The sequence below is a fragment of the Diospyros lotus genome, chromosome 10 (assembly GCF_014633365.1).
Source record: "Diospyros lotus cultivar Yz01 chromosome 10, ASM1463336v1, whole genome shotgun sequence".
In the NCBI taxonomy this organism is placed as follows: domain Eukaryota; kingdom Viridiplantae; phylum Streptophyta; class Magnoliopsida; order Ericales; family Ebenaceae; genus Diospyros; species Diospyros lotus.
The window spans coordinates 6,704,932-6,727,491 of NC_068347.1; the positions used below are offsets into that span (position 1 = coordinate 6,704,932).

Below are 22,560 nucleotides of genomic sequence, written 5' to 3' on the forward strand. Positions count from 1 at the left end.
AGATAATAATAGTAATTTGTGCTCTATCTTAGAGAGAAAGAAACAGACTCCATCGCCGAGGCTGGTGGGATGCCGGCGATTAACTGATTAGATGGAAAATTACATTTTATTTTTAAATACCAGTATTTATAAGATTTTTAGCTAAGTACCTAAACATAAAGACTTACAAATTCTGATTGTCAATTAATCAAACCTGTATAGGGTGCAAACCATTATGTCAAGACGAGGATAAGGAAAAACATGGACATAGCATCTCTGGACAACCAATATCGACGATGGGACAAAGTAAACCACCCCCCCCCCCCCCCCCCCCCCCACGCGCGCGCGCACACACACACAACAAATTTAACATCACTCACTGTGTCTATTCTCACCTCAATTGCAGGACTAGAAGGGGATAATGGTTGACGGAGACTAAATCCTATGGGTCCCAACACCGCTGATTATTGCTCCTCAATGAAGTCAGTTTGTACGCAAATGTATTGGGTTCGTCTATATATGCATAGTCTCGTATGTTATGCATCACAACTAACATATACTTCATTTTCAACTCTTCCTTGCCTTGGGTGCCTATGGGAATGAAAAAGAGATGCTGTCAATTACCGTTGTTCATTCTCTTGTGTGCACTTGTGCTTCTTCCAGCCTTGAAACTTGGCTTCTGCTACGAGAGTTCCAAGGCAGTGGCGGGTTGCATAGAAGCTGAGAAGAAAGCACTTCTCAAATTCAAAGGTGGTCTCACAGACCCCTCAGGCCGGCTCTCTTCATGGGTTGGAGAAGATTGTTGTGCATGGAGGGGCGTGATTTGCAACAACAAAACAAGGAGCGTTGTGAAGCTAAAACTCCAAAATCCATTTTTAAGTAGCATTGGTACTGAGGTTTATGAATTGGGAGGGGAAATCAGTCTATCTTTGCTTGACTTGAAGTATTTGAGGTACTTAGACCTCAGCAAGAATAACTTTGAAGGCAGACAAATTCCAAATTTCTTTGGATCTCTCATAAAGTTGAGGTATCTCAATCTCTCTTACGCGTCCTTTGGTGGGGAAATTCCGCCAAGTTTGGGAAACCTTTCTACCTTGCTTTATCTAGATATCAGCTATAACTTTGCAACATTAGAGGCCAAGGATTTGAATTGGGTATCAAGTCTTTCCTCTCTGAGGTACCTAAATTTGGGAGGTGCGAACCTGGGCAAGGCCTCATCTCATTGGCTTCAAAGGGTTAATTTGCTTCCTTCTCTTGTAGAACTGCACTTGCCTCAATGTCAGCTTGACAACCCCCCGCCATCTCTTCCATCCATAAACCTCACATATCTCTCAGTACTTGAACTTTCCCACAATATCTTCAACTCCACAATTCCCCATTGGTTATTTAATCTTAGTTCCCTATCGCAACTTGACCTAAGCTTTAACCATCTCCAAGGTAGGCTTCCAGAAACATTTGAAGAACTTATTTCCCTCCAAAATCTTGATCTAACTCGAAATACTTTATTGGGAGGCCAGTTGCCGCCAAGTTTAGGAAAGCTCTGCAATTTGCAGACATTGAAGCTTTCCACGAACAATTTCAGTGGTGAGGTAACTGAACTCATCAACGCGTTCTCAGCATGCAATAATAGCAGGTTAGAGACATTGGACTTGGAATACAACACTCTGACAGGAAGGCTCCCTAGTTCATTGGGATACCTAAAGAAGTTGAGGGAGCTTCAACTACGGGAGAACAAGTTCAGAGGTTCGATTCCCGACTCCATAGGGAACTTATCTTCCTTGGAGTACTTGTACCTCTCAAACAATAATATGAATGGTAGCTTCCCAAGCAACCTTGGGCAACTCTCATCGATGATAGTGCTAGACCTCTCTGAGAATCCATGGCAAGGTGTTATAACTGAGACCCATTTTGCAAATCTCTCAAGCTTAAAGGAGTTGCAAATGACAAAACATTCGCCAGATATTTCAGTGATTTTCAAAATTGATCCTCGTTGGCTTCCTCCTTTCAAACTTAGATGCATCAACATCGAAGCATGCCAATTGGGTCCCAAATTTCCCACATGGCTTGAAAATCAAAATGAGCTGAGAACTGTGGTACTGCGCTATGCTGGAATTTCAGGGTCCCTACCTTATTGGCTCCTGAAATTGGATTTGCTTCTTGATAAACTAGATGTCTCTCACAATAACTTAAGTGGGCAAGTTCATAACTTATTGCGTTTCAACAATCGATCCACGGTTGATCTACGGTCAAACCGCTTTGAGGGCCCTCTACCACTCTGGTCTTCCAATGTTAGTGAACTTTTTCTGGGGAATAACTCATTCTCTGGACTAATTCCTCCAGAAATTGGAGAAGAAATGCCATTATTGGACCACTTGGACATCTCTCTCAACTATCTAAATGGTAGCATCCCCTTATCCCTAGGCAATTTAAAATATCTCTACTTCCTGGACATCTCGAAGAACAATTTTTCTGGTAAGATCCCAAGCTCAATCGGCTCTCTAAGTTCCGTCAAATTTTTGTTTCTGGGTGGGAACAAGCTTTCTGGTCAAGTTCCTTCCAGCTTGCAAAACTGCACAAGAATGGATATTCTTGACATTGGTGACAATCGACTCTCTGGAAATCTTCCATCTTGGATCGGAGAAGCCCTGTCGACTTTATTCATTTTCCGCGCGAGGAACAATTCCTTTACAGGATACATTCCTTGGCAATTATGTCGCCTCTCTAATCTTCACATATTGGATCTTTCAAACAACAAGCTCACAGGGATAATCCCAACTTGTTTAGGGAATTTGAGTGGCTTGAAAACCATTACTAGGGTTGAGCAATCTGAAGGGAGCTTGCAGATGAACACTAAGGGTAGAATAATAGAGTACACAGCAAGAATCCTTAGCCTTCTGAATAGTCTCGATCTCTCTAGCAATAACTTATCCGGTGGCATTCCACAAGAACTGACCACACTTTTCAACTTGGGCACCTTGATCTTGTCAAGGAATCAGTTGACAGGAAAGATCCCAGAGATGATTGGAAACTTGAAAAATTTAGAAACCCTCGATCTTTCCCACAACAAACTTGTGGGTGAAATCCCAGCAAGCATGGTCTCTTTGACCTCACTAAGTCACTTGAACCTATCGTTTAACCAGTTGTCTGGGGAAATACCCACATACAACCAGTTTCAGACCTTCATTTGTGATCCATCCATTTTTGCGGGTAATCGTTGGCTTTGTGGGACTCTGCCGGCAACCAAATATAGTGGCAGGGGCAAGGGTAGTGGCAGTGGTGAGACACTTTCTGGTGGGGGCAAAGAGGATGAAGACTTTGAAGGTTGGTTGGAGAAGCTATGGTTCTACTTGATTGTGGTACTAGGATTCTTCACCGGATTTTGGGGAGTCTGCGGCAGTTTGATGATTAAAAGACGGTGGAGACTTGCGTACTTCCATTTTCTCGAGAAAATGATAGATGAAACAACTAGATTAATCTTCCTAAGCGCTAATCGTTTGAAGAGGATGTTTAAGAAATGAGTTAATTGCACTTATATTAGATGTACATGATTTGGGTTACTGCAAAGGAGGGCTTTGTATGTTAAAAATATTTTTGAAGGTCATCGATTTCCATTAGATTGGCAAAGCGAAAACCAAAGAAAAATACGAATAGAGTAAAGAATAAGCAAAATAAAGACGGGTGAAAAAAGTAGTTGGATGAATTGAGTTTAGTTTTGTTTGGTTTTAATTTTTTTATTCCAAAGGTATTTTAATTTGGCTAGTTTATGAGTTAAGTTCTGTAGGAAATGTTTGAACTCGACTCGTCAATAATTTTTTTATGTTCAAGGTCAACTCGTTTAAGCTAAAAAAATGTGTTGAACGTTCATAAATGAGAAGTTATAGAGTTTGTTCGTAAATAAGAAATGAGTTTGTTTATGAACAAAAATATAATCATTTGTAAATAAACGATTTACTTAATGAATGAATTATATAATTATATTAATTAACAAAATCATAAATTTTGAAGCCAAAAAAAAAAAGAAAATGTCGACGTTCGGAATTGGTCAACGAAGATTCGTTGGCCCACACTGATGTGGTGGATCCGAGAGGGGAATAAGGAAGTCTCTGGTCTGATTTGCTGAGCCGCTGGCCCGTCCCTGCAAAGTACTCCGAAGCTCAAGTCAGTAAGCAAGTAAGCAAATGTTTTTTGGGTGTTCATAAGTTGGCGGAAAAGAATCCATACCCTGGCCCTGAAGAGGGTTGGTCGATATATATATGAGAAGAAGCCCTTCCGCATGCTCCTTACTTGTACAGGTGATGGGATAGAATAGCTGGCGGGGGCGTCCCTTGTCGCAACAAGGTGTCGACGTGACCTTCATTAATGTGGATGGGATCCGCCATTAATGAGGATGGGATCTGAGGTGGACGCCCAAAAACCCAAGCACGACTATAATGATGCTGTTGTGAGAGGGCCAGGATGGGACTGGCATGGGTCGGCCAAATGGGCCGAGAAAGTGGGCTTGAATGGTCTAGCCGGGGTGGCCTTTGGCCTGTTGATATACCACGGCATACGCCCCTTCAATAATGCGAGCTGACGGGCTAAGTCGACGAGCTATAGAGATCGCTGGGAGCTCGCTCAAAATATAGCTTGGAGCCTGCCCGAATACGCTGATGAGTTAGAGGCATTACTGGGAGCTCGCTTGGTCCCCACGTTTGAGCCTGGGCTCCAACATTATGCGAGCTCACTTTAACGATCTCAGTTCGATGTTTACTGGGCCTTGAGCATTTGGGCCGAATCACTGTATTAAGTCCAGTCTACATAAAGTTGAGCGAGAAATACCCGTAACATTAAGCCCCCCAGCTCGCAGTGCGATCTTCGGGCTGGGAGCTGACACCACTACAAGAATTTTGACTTTTAGTGGCGGCCAGAACCATCACTAAAAGCATAAAAACTCGTCACTAAAAGTTTTAGTGGCCACCAAATTGGCCGTCACAAGCTATCACTAAAAAGTCTGTCACAAATAGTATTAGTGACGATTATTAGCTGGCCGTCACTAAAAATACCCTTTAGTGGCGACCGAGTGTGACTGTCACAAAAAAAATTTTAGTGACAACCACGGTCCTCCGCCACTAATGTCATTTTTTGTGACGGTCATGGCTGTCACAAGTAATCACTCTTTAGTGACAGCCACTAGTGACTGTCACTGTTAATTTTTTTTTTTGTGAGGGCCACCATTGTCATAAATAATGAATTTTTTGTGACGGCTTCACTGGTTGTCACAAATGATAAGATTTTAGTGATAGTTTTGGCCGTCACAAAATGAACATTTTTAGTGACCACCTTTTGTTGGCCACCACAAAAAGTGATTTTTAGCTTGTTTTTCTATATTTTAAACCTTATTAACTTAATACATTGCATCCAAAATAAACATAATTCTAATCATCAAAAAACTTCATAACACTAATTTAACAACAGTAATTCTCCATAAAGTATGAACACATTTCAGAGCCATGTATGACCAAAATTTTAAGAGAACAGAAAATGGAGCATGTATAAGGACTCCACCCATCCACACGGTAGCAGTACACTCTCTTCTATTCATTATACATCGGCAGTAATATGGGTTGACAGACGGCCAGACAGTTTAATAGAGAAATCTAACATTGCATTGCTAGCTAGCTTTAATCCAGACCTGGCAAGTCACGAGTTAGGCGATTGGAACACAACCGCTGGAAAAAGAAATAATAATAACCACCGCCACTACTTTATGAATTAGGAGTAGGCAGGCAAACATTTGATACTTGAAAAAGAAAAATATCCAACCAGTTGGTGAATCAATTCTAACGAACTGACAATAAGTATTACACCATATGAAATGAACAACCTCCAATCACTTCATAGCTCATTCCAGCATAGACAAATACAAGTTTCTTACGCATACATCTTGCACGACAAGAATGTAAAGATCAAAAATAGCAGATACATCTTGCTCAAGAGCTAGACGACGCTCAAGCAAAGCATTCTTTTTGCTCTCCAGAGTTGCTTGTAGAACTGCATTTCCTTTAGCCTACAACGAAACAAAATGGAAGGGGAGAAAACATTAAGCAATATCCAGTAAATTTAACAGAAGCATAATTTTTACCAATAAGAAAATAAAGCTCCTACCTCTTCCTCAACTTGATTTTGCAAATCAATTTTGGTTGCCTCAAGTCTCTCAATCTCAGCCCTATCGGTAAAAAAATTGACAGATTGAACAATTCAAGGTTACTAAAGGTTGAATGCTTTAACATCAAACAAGTTTTTTGTATTGCATTTGCTGAAGTCATTTTAGAGCAAGCTACAGACAATCAGATTAAGATGTGCGCAATAATTATTGACTCATCACTAAATTCAAGGAAAATAATTAAAAATAAAAAAAGTATGTAGAATATGACCAGTAATGGCATTTTATGATAATAGATCATTAGATTCAACTCATGAAGTTCATGAAAAGGTTTCTCTCAAGAACAAAATTATAGGAGGCCACTTGATTACAAAATAGTGTATTATAGAAGCACAGCTTCAAATTTCAGCCATATCTGAGGCATACATACCATAATTTGACTAGTCTCTCAAATAATCAATTAAACAAAAATATTGGCTGCAAGAAGATTACCGCAGACCAACCTACCATTTGGCTACTTAGAAATGATGCATGACAAGGATATACGACCATAAATGAAATAAGCAATCCAAAGACAGATAATTTTTTGTATTAAATTTAATTAATAATAGAACTCATCATCAGGCTCCTGAGGCAACAACGATAGGCACCAGAGGCAGAGGATGTAGAGTAGGAAACAAAACGAGAAAAAGGGGGAAATGGCTAAAGAGGGAAACTGAAAACTGATTTTTGCAAAGATTACTAAAACTCGTAAAAAGACAACAATCTGAAAAAACTCGTTATCTCATGTAGATATATAGCAAAAAGAAAATTTAAAAACAATAAAAGAGAGAAAAAAAAAAAAGAAGAGACAGCTACTTGAGTTAATTAATATTTCCCCTTCTTTTCCTCCAAATATCCAGCTCAATACTCAAGCATGAGCTGACTGATCTTGCCTTCCTCGGTGGTAATCTTCTGCTCTATCAACACTAAGCGTAGACCAAACCAAAGGCAATTCAAATCAACCATCAGAAGAAGAAGAAAAATCAAATAAAATCATCACGACCTTGTATATCACCAAGCCAAAACCTAAAGCGAAATTTATTCTCTAAGCACTAAAAACAAAATCAGTTCTCTATTGTAACAAAATTAGAGATATACCTGCTGGAACTGGAGGAGGCTGCGATGGAGCCGAAGCTAGAGCCGGAGACGGAGAAGGAGATGGAGGCAAGATGCTACGGCGAAGGAGACAGAGGCAAAATGTTGTGGCGAAGGAGATGGAGCAGGAGCTGAAGTCGGAGAAGGAGACAGAGAAGGAGTCGAAGCCGAAGAAGGAGATGCTGAGCGCGACAGTCAGGCGGTGGAGGCGATGGGAAATGAAGGAGGCGGGAGAGAAGGAGACAGAGAGGGAGATGGAGGGAAATGAAGGAGGCGGGAGAGATGAGGGAGGGAGATGAAGGGTAATATAAAAATATATTTTATTTATTTTTAAAGTTTTATAAATAATTTTAAAGTTATTTTTAACTTTTGTTTATTTTTTGAAAGAAAAAAATAATCAAAATATCTTTTTCTGTTTTTGAAAATTTTAGATATTTTTTAAATTTTTGTTTATATTTTAAAGGAAAAGAAAAATAAACAAAATATCTTTTTCTTTTTTTTGTAAATTTTTTAGTAGTAAAAAATATACTTTTTAAGAATATTAAAGAAGAATGAAATTAAAATATATTGAAATAAAAACATACTTTGTTTTTAATTATTAATTATATTTTATATTTTAAGAATATAAAAATATACTTTTTCAGAATAGGTATATTATTAATAATTAATTATAAAAGTATATTAAAATAAAAAAAATATACTTTTTAAGAATATCAAAAGAAAAATGTTATTAAAAAATAAAAACATAATAGAAGAATGTTATTAAAAATAAAAATATTTTTTTATTAATTATTAATTATATTTTATATTATTGTACTTTTCTGTATTAATAATTCATTTTTAGTGACTGTCAAAACTAGCCGTCACAAATAAGTATACTGAAATTAAAGTTATGGCAAAAGCTTTTTGTGGCAGCCATGTTCGATTGTCATAAATAATCCACCTTTAGTGGCAACCACATTTGGTCATTACAAATAGTTATCTTTTAGTGGCCACACCCCTGGCCCTCACAAATAAGCAAATTGACTCAAACAGCTCTCCCAAGCTTTTAGTGACAGCCATTTTTAGTCATCACAAATAATACACTTTTAGTGACCACCAATTTTGGCCGTCACAAATAATGAATTTTTAGTGGCCGCCATTTGCGACCGTCACAAATAAGCTTATTTGAGTATCCCAAGCTTTTTGTGACAGCCATGGTCGGCCGTCACAAATAATCCATTTTTAGTGGCAGCCACACATGACCGTCACAAATAATCTACTTTTAGTGATTGTCAATGCCGCCCCTCACAAACTAAACATTATCAACATCTAAAATTTTTAGTGGCCGCCACCTGTGGCCGTCACTAATAATATACTTTTGGTGGCCACCCATACCAACCCTCACAAATAAGCTTGCTTGTTTTTGTGACCGCCATGTTCGGCCGTCACAAATAATCCACTTTTAGTGGCCGCCGCCCATGGCCTTCACAAATAATTCACTTTTAGTGGCCGCCACATATGGTCACAAATAATCTACTTTTATTGACCGTCGATGTCATCCCTCACAAGATAAACATGATCAACACCCAAAACTTTTAGTGGCTGCCATGATCGGCTGTCACAATAGTGCACCTTTAGTGGCCACAAATCGTGGCCGTCACAAATAATGAGCTCTTTAGTGGCCAATTTTTTCGACCGCCACTAAACATGCCTTTTTAGTGACAAACAGTTTATGACTACCACTAATAGTTGTATTTGTGACAAATATCTTTTGGCCTCCACTAAAAATGGCCATTAAAATTACTTTTCTTGTAGTGCACGTACCCGGCTACTTCGGCCATCAATACTTATTTTTAGCTTTCCATCCAATCGTTTCAAATCATGTTGTTTCATGCAGTACGTCTTGTCTGCGGCACATTTAATGTGCACGTTTCCCGTAACTTCCAATCATCATGTCCGTAGTCCCCACACTTTTGCTTACTGCCATTGGATTTGGGGAAGCTTGTCAGTCTCTTTATCCAACGGCGGGTGTCCTGAGCTATAAAAAAGGGGGAGGGGATTACTCTGTTCCCTTTTTACCGTCTTATTTCAAAAGTTTCCCTCGCTCCTACAACTTGCTTTCTTTCGACTTCGAGATTCCATTGACGTCGGTCCTGAAGTCTCTTTGCCCTAGCTTCTCAACTAGTTCCCGTTCTCGATCGTTGCAGCAACTGACTTAAGAACAGTAAGTTCCTTAGGTTTCTTTAATATATTTCGACTTTATTTTCATTCTTTCCATTATTTTTGCCTACCTCAGCCCCCTTTTTCTTTCGAGTCATGCCCTGTTGCGAAGCGCGCGACCTGACAAGTGGAAGGTGTCTCTAGGAGCTTTGGTTCGACGTTCTGATTCTTTTTGTAACACCCCGTTTTCCTAGAACGTGCATTACCTCGAGATTTCGGGAATAAATATATATATATATTTTTTCAACATCATACACACAACATAAGTCTCTCGATATACATACTCTCATCATAATCATTTCCCGATAATCCCGATTATACCTTCTCAGCATATCAAAATTTAAAAATTAATAAACTAAGACAGGTATTATCAATCACATCAGCAGAAGCAAGATCGAAACCTCGATAACATATAACCGACAAATTCTTTTACAATTAAATAACCAAATCGATGTTTCACATGAAAATATCAAAATATTACATAACCTCTGAACATCGTAATCATAGACAAAAACCTACGAAAACTAAACATGGCAGCTATATCTTGATGACATCCTTTCCCTTGGCGCCACTGCTTTCACCTGAAACGTTTGAATATTCTAGGGACATAGTCCAAATTAGATGCTGAATCATCTGAGTGAGAGTTCAAAAATATTTTCATGAGGATATGCAAAATCATATATAAAACCGACAAATCCTGACATGCCCCAGCCTAAGAGAATCCCCCATAGCACTTAGCCTTAATTGGGGAAAATGCAATCTCTCTAAAGGCGACACGACCACATCGACCCATTGGCAAACACAATCCTGCTTAAGAGGGATAACCTCGATATATAAACTCGGGAATCACCCCATTGTCATTGTTAGGCATTACGCTCCTACTCAAAAGCATTCCAAAACCCAACGCAACCCTAGCCCCAAGAGTATCACATCAGCACTATTCCCGGAATCAACGACACCTCGGTATTAATGCTATTGCTCAAAGGAACCTGGGGTGGTGTCCACTCTCAGCCCCGCCACTTGAGCCAACAACCAGGGTGGTGTCCACTCTCAGCCCCACCACTTGAGTACCGTAGGGTGAAATCCGTCTCAGGCCCGTCTTAAGTGGGTCACATAGCAATAATCCTCGGCACGCATCCCGAATGCTGTCACTCGGGGGCCACGTCACAGGATTACAACCTATGTCCCATATGGACAACACAACATGCCAATGCCGAAAGTCATAACATGCATAACATAAAATCAACATCTCAATGTATGCAATTTACCGTATAAAATCTAATACAGGTGTAAATAATCATTTGTAAAACCATCAATAAACCTAGCCATGGGGATGAACAGTAAACCATTCATATGCCACAAACGAGTTTTTCGATCGAACCATTCACCTTTAGGTGTAATTCAAATTCTTCTTGAAAAGTGCGGTACACCTCGATTTACGTGCCCGACCTTGATTCTTGTGCCAGGCGCTCAATAGTTCAACCTCGAGGTTCAACGATACCCTAGACATCATGTTTGTTCAAAATCATATCAATATCTACTTTCTTCAATTTTTCGTAATTTTCTTCCTATTTCCTCTATATTTCTCCAAAATTCTAATAAATGCCTACTCAAGGTTTTTCCTTGATTTTTCATCACAAAAATTCATAAATAAATATTTCCTTACTTCTAGAATTTTCTGAAAATTTTCCTATACTTCCTTCTATTTTTCATAAGCCTTATTTCCTTTGAAAATTACAAAATGACCATTTCTTCCAATATTTTTTAAAATTTTCTTCCACCATAATTTCTAATTTATTTTTATCAGAATAATAAAAAAAATTCCAAAAATACCTCAACCTTCACGCGCCCTCACGCGCAGCAAGTGGGTGCGGGTGGAAGCTGGCGCGTGGTTCCATGAAGAGTTGATCCCGATGCCACCAATTTCAGGCCGAAAGGCCACCAGAAAAGCCACCGGAAGTCGAGTTGCAGGTCGTAGTAGGTGGACCGCCTCGACTTTTCAGCCACCCTCGAAATGCCCTCAAACCAACTCGAAAACCCACAAAAATCTCCAGAAATGCTCTCTTCCCTCAAGGATCAAAAGCCCCTTATTGGCTTCCCCCGATTTTCCCTCAAAACCGAGCAATTTGATGCTCCAAATTCGTCCAAAATCTTTGGCTATTTATAGGCCAAATCCGACCTCCACGTGGCCAATTTCCGGCCAAAACTTCTCCCACACGCCTCCTAGACCGTCCTTGACCATGCCCTGACGAGATTTGCTGCCCAAATCTTTGGATTTTCAGGCCAAAATCTTGACCAGATCTGCCATGCGCGTGCAGCTTTTTCAAAAATTACAGTTTGGCCCTCTTAAATTTTTTTTTTTTTACATTTTGGCCCTTATCCTCAAGCCCCTGATCTTCCCAACATGATCACCAAGACCCATAAGATTAGTACTTCTCATTTCTCCCTTGAAACTTCCTAAAAATTACCGTTTTGACCTCCCTCGGGCAAATTTAGAAAATTACACTTAGGCCCGATTGATCGTTTTGACCCTAAATCCACTCGATTCAACCCAAAATCACTTAAGGGTTGTTCTATACATAAAATATTAGTCCTTGACACGCTCCATTGACTTTTTGGATATCTCTTACGTCGATTCGATTTTTTTAGCTCTGTCGATAGCTATACTGAAAACTGTTCCCGATCCAATTTCTTTCATCACCAAAAATCATAACTTATTTTACTTGATGATGTTATACCATTTTTCTTAATTATCTAGGGTCCGAGGTACTCCCTTCAGTCGATTCGGTGATTTATTTTACTTTTAAACCCACTTTTCAGTATTTTAAATTCATCTAAATTACGCGATGACTTCACATAGATATGGGGTATTACACTTTTCCTCTTCTTTTTCTCCTTTCTCTTTTTCTTTTTTTTTTTAGATGTCTACATCAGGTCAGAAGCACTGCGACCACAGGGTAGAGGGCGATGACACGTCCAGCTCTTCAGAGAAAAAAGGAATGATGCTGCCGCGGACTGTTCAGCATGTGGCTTCATCTTGTTCAGAGGTTGCTAAGAGAGTTCTTTAGTGTACCACCCCCGTACTAACCCGCGATCTGCTGAGGAACGTGCGGTTCATGAGATCTTCAAGCGGTATCCCTCAAGGCTGACAATCGGCAAGCTAACGTTGATGCTACCACGTACCGCCTTCCCTGTGGGACTCATTTGATGGTCCCTTCTCCTAGTGACCACGCAGCTTTTCCTCCCATGGGATTTATTGCCATTAGCCCCCAACACTTAGAATTCGGTTTCATGTGTCCACTCCAGCCCTACCTCATAGATATTCTAAACGACCTCAAGCTCGTTCCTTTTCAACTGACTCCTAACTCATATGTTCAAATAACCTCCCTCGCCCTTCTTTTCAAAAAGAGCAAACTTCCTCTTCCAACCCCTAGAGTACTGAGGTACCTTTACTATTTCAAAGATACCAAGGATGGGTTGTTTTATATGGCAACTCGCTCCTCGGATTGCAAGAAAGTCTTGCCTCAAGGGAGGGCCAAAGGCAGGTCCAATGTTGGAGACTACAAGTCCCAATGGTTCTACCTGTCCTGTTCCTCTCTTAAAGACCTTAACAACTTCAGTTTTGTTCTTGTGCCGAGTAAGTAGATTTTTTTTTTTTTTTTTGCACTTGCAACATCAATTCAGCCCCGCCTATCTTTGATTCACATGTGTCTTTCTGATTTTATAGACGTCATCGAGGGGCAGCCTGAACTAACCATCTCCGAGGCGCAAGATCTTCAAGCGGCTTCGAAAGCAAAGACTGACAAAGACGATTGTGAGTTTTGCAAGTCTTTGCTTTGCGACTACTAGCTCGCCCCTCCCTTTGGTATCAAGGAAATCAGGAAAGGCAACATCGGGATACGTGGCCAAAGGAAGATAAGGTCAGTCTTCGACAAAAGCTAATTTTGATGGGAGCCTGGTTAGGGAGGGCGGAGCTCGTGGCGAAGTTACTATTGCGGCTTTACCGACATTGTCAGAGGCGATGAGGCTCCAGCTCGAACGATCCGGTTCTTCGGCAATCTCCGGTGTCCCTAAGGCCGTTCGTGCATCCTCTTCCCCTGCAAAAGCTCAAGGGGCTGGAGTTCGTACCGAAGCAACTGGCTCGAGGCGCAATCCCATTAGTCTGCTTAGTGCTGACCCCGTACCCACAGTCACGGCTTCCTCAAGGATGGCTACTGCAAACACTTCCTTCCAGCCCAGGGCAGCCAAGACTACCGCTAGTTATGGGAAATCAGTGGTTGGCGAGGAGACTTTTGGAAGTAAGAGGAAGGCCCCTCCAACCTCGCATACCGCTCCGCAGGCCCAGGTTGATAAGAGGAAGAAAACGAGCACCTCCGCAGGGCCGAGTGCATCTGATGTCGTGGCTGGTGGGACATACTTCGCCCCCCTCCTTGATAGTTTGGACCGAGTTCTTGGTAATCATGCCAAGAACCTAGAGAGAAGGGAAATGTCGGGTGAGGCACTTGATGATTACATTGCTTGCCATGGCCTCCTGGTAAGGTTTTTTTTCGCTCTCTTGTGCTTCTCTATTTCATCCTTTTCGACTGCGCTGACCCCTCAAATTTTGTAGGCTTTCTTGGGCGTCTTTAAATAAAAAGAAAAAAGAGCTCGCACCGTGAAAGAGAGGGAGAGGCTCGAGGCTGTTGCCGAAGTGCTGAAAAATAACAAGAAGAAACTGGAAGAGAGCTTGGCCTTTGTGACCGGCAAGTCAAGAAAGTACCGGAACCAGGTCAAAGGCTTGGAAGACCGAGTAAAGGAGGTCGAGTGAGCCAAGAAGGAGGCTGAAGATGAGTTGTATCATCAGAAACAGGTGCTTGACCTGGCTTGTTCCCAAGCCACTTCAAAGCTAAACAAGGCTGAAGTAGACTTGGCTACGATGCAAGGCGAATTAGAGTGGGCTCGGCGAGAGGTTGAGCAGCTGAAAGTCGACATTAAGGTTTGGGTCACGAGGGAGCATGAGGAGGTTGAATCTGATGTCTGCGGTGCATTCCTTTTTACTTTGTGGAAAGCGCATCCAGGTCTCGACTTCTCGTTCTTCGGTGAGGAAGTGGGTGGAGGCGGTGAAGAAATATGCCGCTGATGTTGCGAGCTCAAGAGCCGATGCCCCCATGTCCGGACCCAACCAAGCCGTGGTCGATCTTTCTGCTGAGGGTGCCACAAACCATGCTTCCCAAGGCGTGGCGATTCCGAGCCCAAATCCTCTAGTCCTTTAGACTATTTTCTTTTTCTTTCTTTATTCTTGTACTTGAATGTTCGAAGCAATACATTTCTATCATTCAATCAAATTTTGTTGCTTTTCCATTTGCCGTAAGATGAAAGCAGAACATAGAGATTATGTGTGAGCTTAAATTCAATTATCTGAAGAACATTAATTCAAATCTCGAGGCTAAACAGCTTTGGATAATATGTTAAATAAGCTTCCACCGGTTCGAACCGTATGTCCAGTAGGTCACAATCAGGAAATCAAATCAAAGCTTTAACATACGGTAGCTCGGTGATCTTAACTTAATTAACTTTTTCTACCGTCAATTTATACGCCTAGGTAAGTCATAATTTGCCTCCAGCTAATGTACCATAACTTTTGAGGGTTTTGGCAAGGTCAAGATGAACCTCAGGTGGGTCACAGTTCATGAGTTTTGTCAAGATAAGAGGACCCCGGCTCGTGGACCATGACTCAGAAGTTTTAAGGGTGGTGACTCGTTTTAGGGCCAAACCATGACACTGCAGTCAAGATGAATGGGCTTCGTTTTGCCAACCACAACCTAGGGCGAAGACTAAGATGAATGCTCAGATAAGCCGCAAACCATGGCACGTTAGCCAAGTTGAATGGGCCCCAGCTCGCAAACCATAGTCTTCTTACCCCCCTCAAATTATTTTCCGACTCTCATTCTTCACAACCAAAGTGTGGGTGTAAAAAGATTTATCAGAGATGAAAGACACATTAATATAGTTTAAACAGAATTTTGTTGGTCGATTCAATAAAGTAAATATCAACAAAGTTGAGACGTTAATTGATAATTGAAAATACGAGAAAAGGGGAAAAAATGTTTGCTTATCGAAAATATGGTCTTAGATGCTCCGCGTTCCAAGCTCGCGGGAGAGCTACTCCGTCCATGTCGGCCAAGTGGTATGCTCCATTGTCGAGGTTTTGCTTCACAGTATAGGGGCCTTCCCAGCTCGGGCCCAATGTCCTTTTGCTGCTTTTATGAGCTCCGGGGAGGACAATGCACATCACGAGGTCGTCGACATTATAGCATCGGACTTGGACCTTCCGATTATAGTATCTTGCCACGCGTTGTTGGTAAGTTGCCACTCCCAAGCAGGCTGTCTCCCTCGTTTCCTCAAGCAGATTCAGACTCGAGGCCGGTAGTCGGTCATTATTCTCTGGGTCGAAAGTGGCTCTTCACTGGCTTGTTACTTCATGTTCCGCCGGGATCATTGCCTCAGATCCATATACCATAGAGAAGGGGGTTTCTCCCGTGGTTGTGCGAGCTGTAGTTCGATAAGCCCAGAGCACGTTTTGTAGTTCATCCACCCAGGCTCCCTTCCTTGATTCCAACCTGGTCTTTAATATTTGCTTGATTATCTTGTTAACAGCTTCGACTTAACCGTTGGCTTGTGGGTGGTCCACAGCTGTGAAGCTTTTCTTGATCCCTAGTTACTCACAAAATTGTACGAATTGCTCGCTGGTGAACTGGGTCCTGTTGTCGATAACTATTTGTTGAAGGACTCTGAACCTGCAGATGATGTTGTTCCATACTAAATTTTCTACCTTTGCAGTAGATATTTGTGTGAGCTCCTTCACCTCTGCCCACTTGGTGAAATAGTCTACGGCTACGATAGCATGCTTATAGCTGCCGCGAGCTGTTGGAAGTGGCCTGATCAGGTCGATGCCCCATATGGCGAAAGGCCAAGGGCTGCTCATTTGTTGAAGATAAGCGAGGGGAGCTCATGGCACTTTCGCAAATCTTTGGCATGCATCGCATTTCCTCACTAGGTCCGTAGCGTCTCGTTTCATGGTAGGCTAGTATAAACCCTGGCGAAATGCCTTCTGAGCTAAGGATACTCCCCCAACATGATTGTCGTAGTGGCCGGCATGGATTTCAGTAAGAACCACTCAGCAATCGGGCTCGTAGATGCATCTAAGAAATGGGACTGAGAACCCTCGCTTATAAAGCATATCATCACAAATACAATATCTGGCCGCCTGGGCTCGAGTACGCCGTGCTTCTAGCTTGTCGCTTAGCAACTTCCCTCCTTGCAAATAGTCAATGATCAGTTTCATCCATGAATCTGCCCTTAGCTCAATTGTTAACATCTCAGTTTTCCCTTTCGTGCTTGGTGTTGCTAGGAACTCTATGGGGATGGCCCCCAATGAGTCTGCATCTCCAACTGACGCCAAATGAGTTAGGGCATCGGCGTGAGCATTCTAGCTTCGCAGGACTTGATTCACTTCGCACTCCTCGAAGAGGTGAAACAACTCTCAAACTCTCTGGAGGTACGCTACCATCTTTGGGCCCTTTGCCTGATACTCCCCTTGTACCGACAGACCACGAGCTGGGAATCACTGAAAATTTTTAATCGTTTTGCCTTGACTTCCTTTGCCAAGCTGAGACCGGTCAGAAGTGCTTCGTACTCGGCTTTATTGTTGGTCGCTCTGAACACGAACCTCAGTGCATAGGGGATCTTATGTCTTTCCGAGCTTATTAAGAGTACGCTAGCTCCGGAACCATGTTCGCTGGAGGAGCCATCAACGAATAATTCCCAAATTGGAGAGGTTGAAGGGGCGGGCTCTTCGACTGGTCCTGTGAATTTTGCAACGAAGTCTTCTAGTACTTATCCCTTTATGGCCGTCCTTGGCCTGTACTCTATGTTGAATTGGGTGAGCTCAATGGCCCACTTGAGTAGGCGGTCGGATGAATCAGGCTTCTATAAGATCTGCTTCAGTGGATGTTTGGTCAGCACGCCAATATGATGAGCTTGGAAATAGGGCGTAGCTTTCGGGATGCGATCACCAGGGAAAAAACGAGCTTCTCCATGGGGGAGTACCTTATTTCGGGGTCGAGTAGTCTGTAGCTTACGTAGTATACTGGGTATTGGACCTGGTCTTCTTCTCGCACCAATGCGGCGCTAACTACGTATTCAGACATCCCCAGGTAGACAATCAGTTCCTCCCCTTCCTTTGGTTTTGACATGAGGGGAGCCCGCCCCATATATTCTTTCAACTACTGGAAAGCAGCCTTGCACTCTTCTGTCCATTTGAAGCTATTTGATTTCTTTAAAATATTAAAAAATGGGATGGACTTATTAGATGATTTGGAGATGAACCTGCTGAGGGCGGCGACCTGTCCATTTAGACTTTGTACTTCCTTAGTCTTGGTGGGCGACCGCATGTCAAGTAGAGCTTGAATTTTCTCGGGGTTGGCCTCGATCCCCTTTTCGTTTACCATGAACACCAAAAACTTTCCAGGAGCCACACCGAAAGAGAATTTGAGTGGATTTAACTTCATCTGGAACTTCCTCAAAACCTGGAATGCTTCTGCTAGGTCGCTGACGTGGTTAGTGACCTGTCTGGATTTCAGCAACATGTCATCAATGTATACCTCCATGGTTTTTCTGATCAGATCTCCGAACATCATGTTGACTAGCCATTGGTACGTCGCTCATGCATTCCTTAGTCCGAAGGGCATTACCTTGTAGCAGTATAATCCCCGATCCATCATAAAGGAGGTGTGCTCTTCCTCGTTGGGGTTCATAGGGATCTGATTGTACCCCGAATAGGCATCCATGAAGCTCAGAAGCTAGTGGCCAGCAGTCGCATCTACGAGCTAGTCAATTCTTGGCAGAGGAAAGTGGCTGCACTCCTCACTCTACAATTTAAATAGCCTTAATCAGTTTTGGATGTTCAGTGTTGAAATGGTGAGGAGGTTTAAACTCACCAGTGTGTGAGTGTAGTTGTAGCACAAATATAATTTCCGGACAAGTCCGGGTCGATTCACTGGGAGGTTTATTTAACAAAAGAATGGTTCATTCGGGTTGATTTATCCAAAGAGAGCTAAGTTTTCCTGATTGTGAAAAGGTTTTTTTTTTTTGAATATTAAAAAGGTCTTGGGTTGAGGTGAGTTCAGAACCAATGCCTTATAAATCTCTTATAGTAATTTAAACAGCAATATTAATCTGAAATAAACGGAGGATCGTTTCGTAGTTATAATTCAAGATACGAATGATTCTTAGCTAAGCAACCCTCATACATGATATGATGGTTCTGGGTTAAGATATCACTGTAAATTTTATTATACTAGAGACTATGATTTGATCGTCTGAGCTTGGGTATATCTCATCTCCAATTCTAGCAACTTTCATACATGGCATGAGAGTTCTAAGTTAGGATGATGACCCAATCCAAACTCACAAAATCATTTATACACTCAACTCGAGTTTAACTCAGATAAATCTTGCATTCATCGAGGTTTGGCTTATCTTGAGATTCAAGAACATTGGACACTGTCCTCGCCTTAACCCAAGATTAGATTTAGCTACTCATTTCCATTTTTAAAATAAATTAGCAGGAATTTAAATGACGGGAATTAAAAGACAGTATTTAAAAGACTATTTTTTAACCGACCATATAGGCGGTATATAATTTAAAGACAATAATTTAAAGACTATTTTGACCGACCATATAGGCGGTATATAATTGAAAGATAATAATTGAAATTGCAAGAATTTAAAGGCAGAAATTAACCGACCATTTAGGCGGTGGATAATAAAGTAACAATAAATGACATAAGAATTTAAATAAGAAAAAGAAGAAGTAAGATTTGCAAGAGAAAATAAAAGAGAACAAGAGTAATTAAAACAACTAAAATTTCATTTAAGAATAATCCTCCTTACAAGTGCACCTAAGTGCTCTATTTATAGGCTAAAAGATGTAATGGAAACCACTTAATTATATAATTTGATAATACAAAATATCTAATTGATGATGTAAGCAATGATGTCATTCCAACCCATGATGTAAGCGATGATGTCATCTCAACCATGATGTGAGCAATGATGTCATTTTAACCATGATGTAAGCAATGATGTCATCTTATCCCATGATGTAAGCGATGATGTCATCCTATCCCATGATGTAAGCGATGATGTCATCCTATTTGTGGGACTTGGGCTTTTCATATTTTTGGGCTTGGGCCTTCTTTGTGTTGGGCTTGAGCTTGGGCTTGGGCTTGGGCCTTCCTTGTGTTGGGCTTGGGCCTTTCTTATGTTGGATTCTATTTGATTGTTGGGCCAAGTGCACATGAAACATCCTCTAGACTCCATAGTTGGCCCATGATTTTGAGCAACAATAATGGGTAATCCAACGTCTTCGATTTATGCCCCTAATTAATTGTAGAAGACAGCTTTCTTGCTTCATCCTGTAATAATATATAATGCAAATAATTATTTATTTTAAGCATAATTATAAAGCCAAAATAGGGATATAATTCATTAGGATATAGGAAATATTGACCCTTATCAGAAAGCTGTCTTTTGGGCAAACTTTGTTTAGGTCTGTGAAGTCAATGCAAGTCCTCCATTTCCCATTCTTTTTCTTCACCAGGATCGGGTTCGCCACCTAGGTTGGGTATTGGGCCTCCCTGATAAACCCGCTAGCCAAGAGCTTGTCTACTTCTTCTTTTAAGGCCGTGTACCGATCAAACGTCATTAGCCTCCTCTTTTGACATACCGATTTATAGTTGGGGTTGACATTGAGCCGATGTTGCATTATCCTTGGGTCTATTCCTACCATATCTTCGTGGTTCCATGCGAACACATCCAAATTTGCTTTAAGGAATTCGGTTAGTTGGGACTTTACCTCGAGGGAGAGACCTTTACCCACCTGGACGCGCCTTTCAACATCGAGGCTACTAACTACAACATCTTCCAGTTCATTCGCCGGGCTGGTGGCTCGATCGCAGTCTAGGTCGCGTGGGTCCAGATCGTGGCTGACTCCCTGGCTATTGGTGGCTCAAGCCTCCCCTTCGGAAACCATATTTACCTTTTTTCCTTTGAACCCTATTTTCAGTGCTTCCTCACAACAGCATCTTGCCGACTCCTGCTTGCCCTTCACACAACCGGTCCCTTTCAGGGTTGAAAATTTGATGGCCAAGGCCTTAGTTGAGACAACTAGGTCGATGTCGTTCATGGCAGGTCTCCCCATGATGACGTTGAAAGCAGAAGGACCATCGATGATGAGGAAGTCCGCCATCGCTGTGGCCTGAAGGTCTGATTCTCTAACCGTTAGTGGGAACCTTATGCGTCCTCTCGGGATTATTGCATTGCCAGTGAACCCATATAGTGGCTCTGTAGAGGATATCAACTGGTCTGGCCCTAGTCCCATCTGATCAAAACACCCCCTGTACATGACGTTCACCGAGCTGCTCGTGTCCACCATGATTCTCCGCACCTCCATATTGCCAATCCGAGCTCGGATCATGAGGGCGTCGTTGTGCGTCCAGTGCACATCTCTAAAATCATTCTTGGTGAAAGAGACATCATCTGAAGCTATTTTAGCTTTTTTGGAAGGTTCTTCTTGGCTGCCATCCCCGATGAGCAGAAGGTGGTCAGCTTCCCCAACGTACCGTTCGTGTGATCTATTAGAAGTCCCTACGATATGAGGCCCTCCATGAATAGTAAAGATGGTTCTCACCGTGGGTGTTTGGTCTAGCTCGGGAGCTCAGTGAGGACTTTGTTGGGCTGGCTGTTTGGACTGTTGATCCCTAGGACGCACTACATAGTCACGTAGTCGACCTCTCCTGATTAATTCTTCAATTGCATCTTTCAGCACCAAGCACTCGAAGGTGGTGTGCCCCGCCTCATTGTGATAGGCACAGAATTTGCTCTTGGTTCTGTATTTGTTGGGAGTCTTTAGAGGGTTAGGCCTCCCAAAGTCTTCATTATTACGCTCTGTGGCGAAGATCCTGTCTTGGGAGTCAGATAAGACACTATAACTTTCATACCGACCTTGGCGTGCCTGCTGTTCAACTCCCTGCCTATATCTCACCTTCTTGGCAATCTGATCGTTGGGGCTCCGTCCTTGACCTTCCTTGCGAGGCTCTTCGTCACCCCTCTTCTTGCTTTGGCCGGTATGCTCTCCCCCATTTTTCTGGTCGCTCAGGTTTTTTAGGCCGAAAGCTTCCTCCTGCAGACCTCCTTTGTAGCTCACTCATAAAACTCGCCAAGGTCTCTTACTAGGGACTTGTAAATGCTTTTGTAGAGCTTCCTGTCTTTACGAAGCCTAGCAGAGATCGCGATCAAGATACTTTCGTTGGAAGGGATCTGCACATTGTTTACTTCGCGCCTGAACCTTGCTATGTAATCCTTCAAAGATTCGCTAGATCGTTGGAAAATCGTAGCGATGTGGCATGTTGGGGCGAGCTACCTTCGAAGGTACCTATACTGGTCTATGAATTTGTTCTAGCACTCTTCCCAGCTGGAAATGTTGCAGGGGTGGAACCTTCTTAGCCACACCCGGGGTATGTCTCCCAAGGTCGCAGGGAAAGCTCAGCATTTTGCTAATGAACTGGAAGTTTGCAGGTCCATCTGGACATTGAATGCGTCCAGGTGGTCGTAAGGGTCGCTGTCCCCGTTGTACTGAGGAATACTGGGGACTTTGAATTTACGGGGGAGAGTTTCTAGCTCGATTTCTCTGGAAAATGGGGTCCTCTCTTCGTGGCTTTCTCTCTGGCTGTGTGCCCCATGTCTCGCTTCTAGCTGCTGGATTCTTAGCAGTAACTCTCCTACTATAGGGTCCTAATTCTCAGATCGGCCGGTGGGGGCTATTTTTCCCAATGCGGTGCCTTACTCTGAGGGGTGGCGGTCCCGAGGGGGATGTCGTCCCCTGTTCTCACGATTTGGGGGGTAGCGGTGGCCAGCGTGACTACTACTAACCCCAGCCAAGGAATGCCCACCTCGCGGATTCTCAAGTCGGTGATTTCCTCCATAAACATTTTCACAGCGATTTCTGCAAGGGCTTACACCGGTCCTCCTTCTAGCGCCAAAATGTCAACATTCAGAAT

At 42.3% G+C, this 22,560-nt stretch overlaps 1 protein-coding gene across 1 annotated transcript; it reads left to right on the forward strand.

Annotated features, from left to right (window-relative positions):
* Window positions 1-541: 541 nt before the first annotated feature.
* Window positions 542-3,773, forward strand: LOC127811014 (receptor-like protein EIX1). Its single transcript, XM_052350691.1, has one exon. The coding sequence runs from the start codon at window positions 573-575 to the stop codon at window positions 3,495-3,497; it is 2,925 nt and encodes a 974-aa protein (XP_052206651.1). The 5' UTR covers window positions 542-572; the 3' UTR covers window positions 3,498-3,773.
* Window positions 3,774-22,560: the final 18,787 nt, after the last annotated feature.